The sequence below is a fragment of the Manihot esculenta genome, chromosome 13 (genome assembly GCF_001659605.2).
Source record: "Manihot esculenta cultivar AM560-2 chromosome 13, M.esculenta_v8, whole genome shotgun sequence".
NCBI lineage: Eukaryota > Viridiplantae > Streptophyta > Magnoliopsida > Malpighiales > Euphorbiaceae > Manihot > Manihot esculenta.
In genome coordinates, this window is record NC_035173.2 from 7,004,741 (window position 1) to 7,016,339 (window position 11,599).

At 31.8% G+C, this 11,599-nt stretch overlaps 1 protein-coding gene across 1 annotated transcript; it reads right to left on the bottom strand.

Moving 5' to 3' along the window:
- Positions 1-5,439: 5,439 nt before the first annotated feature.
- Positions 5,440-7,213, bottom strand: LOC110630568 (cytochrome P450 71A1). The gene is made up of 2 exons (XM_021778106.2): positions 6,274-7,213; positions 5,440-6,150 (listed from the first exon to the last, which is right to left on the bottom strand). The coding sequence occupies exons 1-2, from the start codon at positions 7,198-7,200 to the stop codon at positions 5,554-5,556; spliced, it is 1,524 nt and encodes a 507-aa protein (XP_021633798.1). The 5' UTR covers positions 7,201-7,213; the 3' UTR covers positions 5,440-5,553.
- Positions 7,214-11,599: the final 4,386 nt, after the last annotated feature.

The following is an 11,599-nucleotide window of genomic DNA, read 5'->3' on the forward strand; positions in this document are numbered from 1 at the left end:
TATTAATTGTGTTCTAAAATTTGTTATATAGCAGTGGTAATTTAGTTAAATATTAACACTATTTTCAAAAAAAAATATTAACACTAAAATTAATGGTGAATATATTTGAAATAATATATAAAATTTAATATTTAATTAATAATTAAATTAATATGGAGTAAAATTATAAAAGTTTAAAAATAATAAATTTTTTTAATAATTAATTCTTTTTAAAAAAAGTGAAATTAATTGATAAAATTCTGAATTCACTCAATTAAAATATTTTTATATCTAGTAAAATAAAAAAAATTTAATATCTTTATAAATTATTAATAAGTGTGTTTATGTAATATTTGATAATTCGATTTAAAATCAAATTAAATAAATTAAAAATTAAAATTTTAATATTTATAAAAATTTAAACTGAATAAATTTTGAATAGAAATTAAATCAAATTAAACTGGTCTAATTCGATTTAGTTCGATCTAATCAGTGGAGTTTTTAATAAATTTTTTATTTTTATACTGTATTTTAGTATTTTAAAATTTAATTAAAATATTTTAATTTTAATTATAATTTAATTTTTCAATATTAATAAAAATAATATATTATTATTTTTAATTAATTCGATTCAATTTTTTTATTTTTTTACTAATAAAATCCAACTGAATTAATTAAAATTTTTAAAATTAAAAAATCAAATCGAAATAGATAAAAAATTAAATTAAAATTTTAAATTAATCCAGTTAATTTTTTCAATTGGAATCAAGTACTTTTTACCTCTATTATCACTTATTATTTATTTATTTACTTCTTATTTATTAATATTAATATTAATATTTTATTTATTAATATAGAAATTATGGATTAATTTTAATATTTATATTGTTTCATTTCAATAATTTTAACTACATATATTATTTAATATTATAATTTTAAATATTTACATTATATAATTTATTTAATAAAAATTAAAATTAATTAATTAATAATTTTTTAATAAAAAACTAAAAGTTTTAATTTTAATAAAATATAAAAACATTTCAACTGAATAATTTTAAAATATAATTCAAGTGAATTTCTTAAAAATTTCAGAAAACTGATGATAATTCTTTTTTAAAAAATTAATAAATATTGATGCATGTGTTTAGCTGGAATGTGGACCCGTAGGTGTACTCTCCTGGACTGTGACAGGTCCATGATTTTTAGAAAAGCAGAGAAAAAACATACCATTAATGGCTACTTTTAGGAAAAAGAAAATGATTATTTTTAATTTTCATTCCTTTCCACAGAATAATTTATATTTAAAAAATATTTTTTTATAAAAAATAGAATTATTTTTTATTATTTAATTTTAATTTAAAAAATAAAATATATTAAAAAATTATATATAAAAATTTTAATAAAAACTCTAAAATGTGAAAAGTGACTTTCTCTTTTAAAAAATATTTTTTTAAATAATTTAATTTTTTTAATTTAAAAAATATTTTTTATTTATTAAATTTTTTTGGTGTTTTAAATGCTACTTTTCTATAAAAGAATTTTCTACTCTAAAAATATTTTTTATATTTTTTTACAGTAGGAATATTCAAAAATTTTAATTAATAAAAAATATTTTTCTAATAAAGAAAATTTTAAACAATTTTAAGAAAAATATTTTTTTTAAGAAGAGAAAATAATTTTTCATATTTTAAAGATATTATTAAAAATTTCATATATAAATTTATTGATATATTTATTTTTTAAATTAAAATTAAACAATAAAAGTTGTGTTATTTTATTGAAAAATATTTTTTTAAAAAATATTTTTTAAATTCAAATTATTTTTTGCAAATAAATGGAAAATTAGAGATTTAATTAATTTTTTTTTTTACCTTTTTTGTATTTTTTATATATAATTTATAAAAGATAATTTTACGTAATAGTTATCTTTCAAACAAAGTATGTCAAAGAAGTTTCCGTGCAACTTGCTCGAAGACTTCATGTGGTTTCTTTTCAACCTTACACAACATTATCTTTTTGTGTTTTTTTTTTTTAAGAATAGTGTGGTAATAAATTAAAAGTTGCATAGTACCTAAATAGACTTAGCAAGGAGTTCAAAAAGATGCCTAAGATTTAATAGGAAGGGGTCATCCAAGTCCAAATATAAAAAATAAAGCCTATAATCCATTTAAAACAATTTTAGGGTTGTTGAGAGAAAATGCGGCCACCCTTCGATCTTCCATTTCTTGTGGCAAGAACATCAACACCGCAATTAAATAGTATAGTTTCGTTTAAGAACACAATCAAAACAATTCTAAGCATATAAAAACATCCTTAAATAATTATCGAGAAAAGTTGTCAATCTAAAATCTAATATCTTCCAAATTTTTAAAGATCAGACAAATAAAATAGAAACAGTTAATTAGAGATTTGTAGATAATTGTTCTTATGATTTAAGACTGAATGTATTTTTCTATGACTTAATGACTTTAAGCATGTGTATATAATAATAGGAGTGAGCATTCGGTCGATTCGGTTCAAAATTGAATCGAACCGAATAAACTGAAAATTAAAATTTTAGTATTTATAAAAATCAAACCGAATCGATTTTGATCAGAAATTGAATCGAAACCAAACCGGTTTGATTCGATTCGATTTAAAACTGAACCGAACCGAATAAACCGAAATTTTAGTATTTATAAAAATCGAACCGAATCGATTTTGATCAGAAACCGAATCGAAACCGAACCAGTCTGATTCAATTCGATTCAGTTTGATTTGATCGGTTTCAATTTTTAATAAATTTTTTATTTTTTATATTTTATTTTTAATATTTTAAAATTTAATTAAAATGTTTTAATTTTAATATAATTTAATTTTTCTATATTATTAAAAATAATATATTATTATTACTAACCGGTTCGGTTTGATTTTTTTATGATCAGAATCGAACCGAACTGAAATAATCAAAATTTTTTAAATTAAAAATCAAACCGAACTGAATTAAATAAAAAATTAAACTGAATTTTAAAATTAATTCAATTCGACCAATTTTTTAAATTTAAACCGAATACTGCTCAACACTATATAATAATAATAATAATAATATACTTTAAACTGATTCTAAAGTGTAAGTCTTTCCTTTCTAAGAAGGAAGGTATGTGTGTGGAGCTTAAAGTTAAATCTACTAAAAAAAATTGTTATGCTTTTAGCCCTTATATGATTGTGTATAAATTAAAAGGATAAGTGGCGGTATTAACTTTACTTTTTTTTATTAAAAAATATTTAGTTGAAAAAAAAATTAATTTTTATATAATATTCAATAAAACTTGAGCTAATAATACAATGAGTTATTCTCCAATAAAATATGGCTAGAAATATACCAAAAAAATTAAAATTTTCATATCATATTATTTCTCTTACTCTTTAATTTTGAATAAGTAATTTTTTTTTTCAATTTTAGTATTATTTTGATGTTTTAATTGTGAAATTGAATTATTTAAACGAATTTATATAGTTTTTCTTTGATTTTGTGTTGTGTTTATTAAAATGCTTCAATGAATTTTTTTTCTTTGTGAGTAATTTATTGCTACTATTATATAAATTAATGTTTAATCACTGAATTTAGAATTTTGACAGTTTTTTATTATTAAATTAAAATAATAGTTCTATATTAAATTATTGTACATAAACTGTTTTAATAAAATTTCTCAATGGCATTTTAAAAATTTTTACTTTAATTTAGTTCGTATTTTTATTATTAAATATTATTTTATATTTATTTTGCATTTTAAATTGTTTTTATTTTATATTATTTATTTAATTTTGTATAATAATTTATCATAATTATTGAGAATATATATTTTTATTTTTTTAATTATAAATTCGCTTCAACTTCAACTGTATACAAATTCAAGTTTAATCACTTAATAGAGTTAGTGTTAATGATACTTAAAAAGCAAAATTTTTGACATGTTTTGTTATTTAATTAAAATTTTAAATTTTGGCGCAATAATTTAAAAATATTTATAAATTTAATTTTTTTTAAATAAAGATCGAAAAATTAAGAGAATAGAACTTAAAATCTATTAAATTTATTCGGATACACTTGCCAGCTAAATCTCTTAATGCATTTGTAAATTTAGTTTAGAACCTATTTGTGGATCCCACATGACATATACATTTATTTCATTTTAAAAAATAAATACATAATGACTAAATAACTAAACTTATTGTTTTAAATTAAAAAAAATCTTAATTTTACAATGAATTCATTAATAAAATGTTTAACTTAACTTATAAAAATTAAAAATTAATTTATAGAATTTACTTTTTATAAATTATTAAAATTTATAAATTTTTAATAGTTACGTGTTTAATTAAAATATTTATAAATAACTAATAAAATTAACTTATTTAATATTTATAAATTAAAATTACTAAAAAAAGTCAAATAAAATATATTGTGAAATTTTAAAATTAAATGAATACAATATAATAATTTACCTAAAAACCTCTACACCACATCGATTTTTTTCTACCAGACATCTTGATCTGCTAGCCTTTTCATGAGATTGGCATGTTAATTTATAAACAGTAGTATATATAAAATAATATATTTATTTTTAATTAAAAATAATAATTTACCTAACTCCATGGACACAAGGGGTTGTGAAGAACGCACCTACCTCTTCTACTCGTGTCATGGCTGAATGAAAAAGCTTCCTTTAACCCATACACAGGCTTCATGTAGTAGCTAAGGATGAGATTTTTCTCTATAGACTCATTTATGTCCGCTTCTAATTTGGTGATTGCATGTAGATTTTCTGCCTCAAGCCGAGCTTTCCTCATCCTAGAACATTCCGAGCTTTGCTTTTTCCTCCTTGATTCATAAGTGAAAATTTTTAAGGCCGTAGTTAGCCAATTATAGAAGGAGATTTCCTCTTCGTTATTGTTTCTTTTAGAAGTGAGGTGTGGCGCTTGGCTTTATGCTTTGTTAGGTCTAGAGTTTTTTTGGGTAGGTTAGTTGGGTTCTAGAGCTACGGTTTCTTGGCACTATATTGCAAGTGAATTGCAAGAATATCCAAGGAGGAGAAACCTGCAACGTTTGCGAAAAACCAAGGAGCAATCATCAGCTTGCAATGCAAGAGTTCGACTTGTAAAGTTTAAGTGAGAAAAATGATATATAACAATTTTTGTTTTTGAAGTAAAAGTGCATGCGACTTGATATTCATGGTGAGATGAGAGAAAATCTGAAAAAGTAAAGTTCGACTTGTAAAACTTAATTGAGAAGAGAATATATAATAACTTTTGCTTTTAAATTTTTTTAAGTTTAAAAAATTGAATTATTTCATTCAAACAAAAAAATTATTAAAAAAAGTTATTTAAATTAAATAATTCTAAATTTTTTTATTCCGAATAAATAATTTAAATAGTTAAATTATAACCAAATAAAGCATACTATAAGAGAACATACACTAAAACTGAAAAGCACATATTGCTTATTTATTTAACCTTCAAGGATTATTTGGATACAAAAGGAAAATATCACACTTCAAATTCAACTCTCTAGAAAATTTTCATTATTGATTATTAATGCTCGGTCGGCATAATCATGAGAGGAATTTTCTTACGATTCACAAGGTAGAATACTTCCCTCATGTCCAAGTCCTCAGGTCCTTGACCATCAGGCAACTTCCAATCAAACAAGAAGAGGAGATTAGCTAATACATATTCAACTTCTTTAACTGCAAATGATATTCCAGGGCAAAGCCTTCTCCCAAAACCAAATGGAATATACTTTTTGTCTTTGCCATTGAAATCTACTGGATTGTCAATAAACCTCTCAGGAATAAAATCATCAGGATTTTCCCATAATCTTGGATCTCTTTGAATTCCCCACATGTTGATTAAAACTGTTGTATTAGGTGGAATGTCATAGCCTGCCAGCTCCGACCTCGTAGTTGTTTGTCGAGGAAGCATTCCTGAGTGGTGCCTCAGCGTCTCTTTTACAATGCATTTTAGGTAGGTCATTTGATCAAGATCAGATTCATCTACTTTCAATCTGTTTCCGACCACTCTTCTTACTTCTTCTTGGGCTTTCTTCATTATGTTTGGGTTTTTCATCAGTTCTGCCATTGTCCAATCCATAGTTGTTGCAGTAGTATCAGTTCCAGCAATAAACATGTCCTACAATTATTAGTGAAAAAAGAAACAATTTAATACATAAGTAGAAGATGAAAGATAAATATACAACAGGAATAATTACTATTTGATCCCTGTATTATATAAGAAAGAGAGATATATATATACCACTAGGATAGCTTTCATGCTTTCACGAGTGAAGTTAGCACTAAGCATGCCATTCTTCTCAAGATGGAGAAGAATATCCACAATGTCATTTGTATCTTCAACATTGCTTTGGCTTTTTGATTCTTGATGTTCTTCAATCACTTGATCAAGGAAACCATGCAATTCTTTGCAAGTCTTTTTCACCTTTCTACTGAAGCCAGTTAAAACATCAAGCCACCCCAAGTAAGGAAAAGAATCTTTAAAGCTGAAACTCCCCATAAGATCTATTGTTAATCTAACTAAATCTCCTGAACTGCTCTGAAGGCCACTTTCATTATCATATACTGTACCGAGAGCTGATCTTGATATGATATTGTTGGAGATTGTAACAAGCATCTCACTCAGATTAACCGGAGATCCTTCGTTGCAAGCATCATGCAACTTCTCCACTAGCTTAGCAGTTTCTTCTCTTCTCACGAACTCAAAGCATTGAACTCTTTTCTGGCTCAAGAGTTCAAGAACGCAAACCTTCTTTACTTGTCTCCAATATTCACCATATGGGCAAAATGCAATGTCTTGGCGCCCGAAAAACAGAACATCTCCGGCGCTGGTTTTTGGCCTACTTGCGAAAGTAACATCGTGATTTTTAGTGATTTCGTAAGCCATCTCAGCAGTTGAAACTACAAGAGTTGGGACTCCGCCAAAATGCATAAGCATAAGGGGGCCATATTTGTCGGAGAGTTTTTTGAGGGAGCGATAGGGGAAAGCACCAAGTTGGTGAAGGTTTCCAATAATTGGTAGCTTTGGTGGTGATGGAGGTAATTTGAGTTTGCGAGTTCGACTTAGCCTAAAAAGATGAACAAAGGATAAGAGAAGAAGAGAGAAAACAAGCACAGGATTGAAGGCAAACTCTTGCCACCGTTGTTTCAACGCAGCTACCATTTCCATTGCCTTCTTTAAGAGTTTAGAGTTGAGTTGCATACCACCGTTCAAGTCCACTACCACTTATATAGCAGGGTAACTACGCATAGACAACTTTAAATAATTTTTTTTAGTCCTTCTTCTTCCTCTTTTCAATTAAAGCTCACATGCAAATCTATTTATGAGGTGTTTAATACTGACATCTAATCAGTTCATAAACTGCTCTTTTTTATATTTGATAACTCTTAAAAAAATACAGTAATGGACTCTAATTTTAGGGATTTTTCTCATCAACTGATAGTTAATGGGATTTTATATTTTATTTAAAGTATATTATCTTTTAGTATTTATTAATTATCAAATTTTTATATTAAAATAAATTTTAATATAAAACTATTTATAATTATAAAATAAATATAAATATTATAAAAATATTATATATATATATATAAATTATTTTATTAATAACCATATTTTTTAATTTCATATATATTATATAATAAATTATAATTTTTATATGCATTTTAATTATAAATAAACTATATAATATACACTCTTATTCATTATTTTATATTTAAACAGGGCGACAAATAAATATAATTTATCAAATATTTTAAATATTTTAAACAATTACCTATCAATCATCCGTTATTAACACCATAATTATTAGTTATCAACTATCAACTATATTCAATAATTAAACCAAACAGACTCCATATCTATCTTATTATATGAAAATGGTACTCTTCTTATAATATTACTTCATTCTACAATAATGTCTGATGATCTGAGATCCAGAAAATAGGACTTTACAAGGGTTCTGTGAACTTAAAAAAAAAAACTTCTTTTTGCCAGGAGAGTGTCTCTCCTTTTATCCCCCTTTCCGGTGGTGTGTCCCCACCTATCTGCTAAAGGACTATCTTTTCTGTAGCATGAGCTCGTACGTACGGATATTGCAGTGACCCTCCCTGTATTAGGCGGTCATTTAATTCCCTCCGGCGCGCGAGTGGACATGATAGCGAAGTGATCGGGCCTATTGTCCTTTCTTCTCATGACAGAGTTGGTTAGAAGTGGACTGATCCAGGTGGAGATCCGATCTCAGGGCCCAATGGGCTGGGTCGGTCTGGCTAGGGGGTTTGGGTGGACCCTGGTCTTAAGGCTGAGTGGGCTGGTCCTGGTTTATTTAAGAGACCAGAGGGCTTCCAAGTCATGGGCTGTCGTCATGGGCTTGGCCCGAGACCGGGATGGAGAAAATCCAACGGTCATCAATTGCTCCTTTACCTTCTCATCAGTTATTGCCCGACTGATGAGGGGGTAAATTTCGAGAATCATTATGACCGCGCCGTCTAAGTACAGCTTGCCTCAGAACATCTTTTCACCTTATTGTCATTTCGATCTTTGAATTCTCTCCATCTTCTCCAAACTCTTGCTTTCCTTTGCTTTTTGTGCGAGTTGCTCTGTAACCGCCCGGAAACCGATACCTCTCTGTAACGGCCCAAACTGCTCGGCGCTAGGATCCAGATCGGCTTAAGGCCGCCAGAACCCGTAGCAAGCCTAACCTGAACTCAAAGTATCTGACAAAATCCCATACATGATCCGACATAATCATACAACTGGAAAACTTTTCTTTAACATGACCAGACTTAATCTTAAAACACTCAGATATACCAATCTGAAATAGCCCCCAGGGCTTACACCAGTAATTATGTCCGTATTAGGGTCACGGGAATCAAACCCTCTCTTCCCTTACGGTCTGGTCTTGGGTCAAGGGAATCAAACCCTTTCTTCCCTCACAGTTGTATTTCACTAGAGTTTTCGAAACACAACATCTATGAAGCCTGGTTTGACTCATTTCTCATCAAGAAACATAAAACAGGATACATGCATACACCAGGGATTATGCATACTCTAGGCAAAGCACATACTAAACCATTTACACACTATCTTACTCTTTATTACATGCCTTTACATATATCTCTTTAATTTACATCATGTCCACTACTCGATTACACAAGCAACACGGGAGCCAACACTCTGCTGCTTCTGACTTTCCCAGCTAACACTGAACCTGCAAAACTGGGGTTAAGGGAAAGGGATGAGCTACTAAAGCCCAGTGAGTAGAAACACTGAAAACAGTTTATCAATTAAGAAAACCTGTATACTACGTAACAACATTTAAGAAAACCTTTCTCTTACCCTTCTCGAAACCTCTGACATCCTCGAATTCCACCGGACGGTAGGAATTCTGATGCCTGATCTAGCCGGGTATTACATGCTCGTTCCGTCCTTTTGCTCTCTTAACTTTCCTCTGCTCATCCGCTCTAACTGCTTTGCAGGTACGTCTCTTCTCCTACCATGGATAGCTCTAGCCTTCCCGATGTCGTCAACCTAGAGTCTAGTATTACCCCGTCCAACATCAGAAACTTCATTTCCAGGGAATACCTTGATACCCCCCCTTTTTCACATTTGGGCCCCTTACCGGAATGAGAGGATCGTTCTTCCTGATCCTTCTCCCTCCGATCTAATCAACCCTCAGAAAGATATGAGTTTAGTATTTTTCGTTAAGCAGAGGGAATACGGTTTATCCTTTCCTTTCTCTCCCTTCTTCATCGAGGTCTTCCGGTACTTCGAGATTACCCCTCGAATGCTGACCCCTAATTCCATTCTTTTCATGTCTTCTTTTGAATCTGTGTGTCTGAGCTGGGGGTTCACACCCACAGTGCGTCTATTCGTTACCTTCTTCAGGCTAGTCAAGGCGAGCTAAAAGTTTTACTATTTTACCCCTCGCGGAGGGCTGTTAATTTTTACGGGGTATAAGGACTCTATCAAAGGTTGGGTAGAGGGTTTTGTTGTGGTGGAATTGAAGAAAGAGACTGGGTTGGCTTGGGAGGTAGAACTCGACTGGGAGGATGTCTCGTTGGGTTGCAATGACCTGCCCCAGTTGAGCCTTACCGAGCAAGTCGGATTTATCCGACTGACTTCTGTCGAAAAGAAGTATGATGTCGAGAAGTGCCTATTTGCGTCCAATCTCCGGGATATCCGGGATGCGGGTATTCTATTTCATTTGCCTGTTTTGCCTTATTTTTGTGATTTTTGCGGAGGGTTGCTCTAACTTGTCCTGATTTTGAATTTTTGCAGCTTCTAAGGTAAAGATGGACCAAATCAAGCCTCCCAAGAATTTTACATTTTCCCGGGACTGCATGAACGCGGCTCTGAACGCCCTCCTGGCTGGGCGATCCATGGGGGAGGCTACTCAGAGGGTGGTCGAAGTCACTTCCTCCAGGTTGGCAAGCTGGCCCCCTATCCCAGCTCCTTCTCGGGCTCCCAAGCCGAGCTCCCGAAGTAGCAAGTCTTCTCGGCTGTCCAGCCGTAGCAGATCGAGCTCGGCTCCTCAGTCCTCCCAAGCTCCCCGGTCTCGACGGACTTCTGAAGAAAGGACGGAGGAGGCTCCGAGAGTCATCTCCAGGCCTGTTGAAAGCATCGAGCTAACAAGGACGGATCCTGTCCTTCCTTCTGAGGATGCTCCGGAGGCAAGGCTTGAGGCCTCAGCCGCTAAAGAGAGGGCTCCGGAGAGAGGAATGGAAGTCATCCCGGTGGCTGAAGGTGTCCATGAGGCCCCTCTTGGGGTTGTCCCTGCTTCCGAGGGAATGGGGCCCGGACCCACTGATGGTGGAGATGTCGCCAAGAAGGTCGGGGGCAAGCGTCCTGCCTCAACTGAAGTGCCTGCCCCGGTTCCTGTCCCTAAGAAGTCTCAGGCTTCTAGGAGATCGGCTCCAACTCTCCCTCCTCTCGAGAAGAAGAAAGAGGCTCCCATGGTTCCCCTATTGTCCTCTCTTGACAACGACATTCTGAACGCGGAGGATATTACTCATCAAACTCCGGCGAGCGTTGTAGTGGAGATCTTGCAGGAGCAGATGTTCGGGGGGATCACAGAGGCTTCGGACCCTTGTTTGCTTGCTTTGACTGGCCTTTTGGCTGGTTTCACTCGAGAGCAAGCAGCATTTCGGTCTCGACCTCGAGGGGAGCTCGGAGACAGGATCAGGGAGATGCTCCTGATGGTAAGTTGTCCCTTTTATTTTCGTTGTGGTTTTCTTTGTTTCTTTGCCCTAATGGTTTTTTCTTTGTGCTAGGTGATGGGCCTCTTTATGGAGGTGGATGCTCGTGACCACTCTTTCCGGGAGTCTGTAGATTGCCGAATTGAGGAGGCACGCCTGGAGGAGAACTTATCTGCAACCAGCGATGCCCAGGGTAATCTCGCAGCCGCTCGGGAACACTCCAAGTCCCTCCAGATAGAGCACACACTGCGCTGGAGGCTCTCAAAAGGGCTGATGGGAGGACAACTGAGGCAGAAGATCAGCGCGACAAGGTTTTAAAGCAGCTGTCCTCCTTGGAGGAGATTCAGCGGGAGAGGGATGAGGCTCTAAGC

Excerpts from the sequence above, each read along its gene's own strand:
- LOC110630568 (XM_021778106.2), bottom strand. The coding sequence starts at position 7,200 with ATGGAAATGGTAGCTGCGTTGAAACAACGGTGGCAAGAGTTTGCCTTC. Across the intron at positions 6,151-6,273 it reads GCATGAAAGCTATCCTAGTG|GACATGTTTATTGCTGGAAC; the intron begins GTATATATATAT and ends TAATAATTGTAG.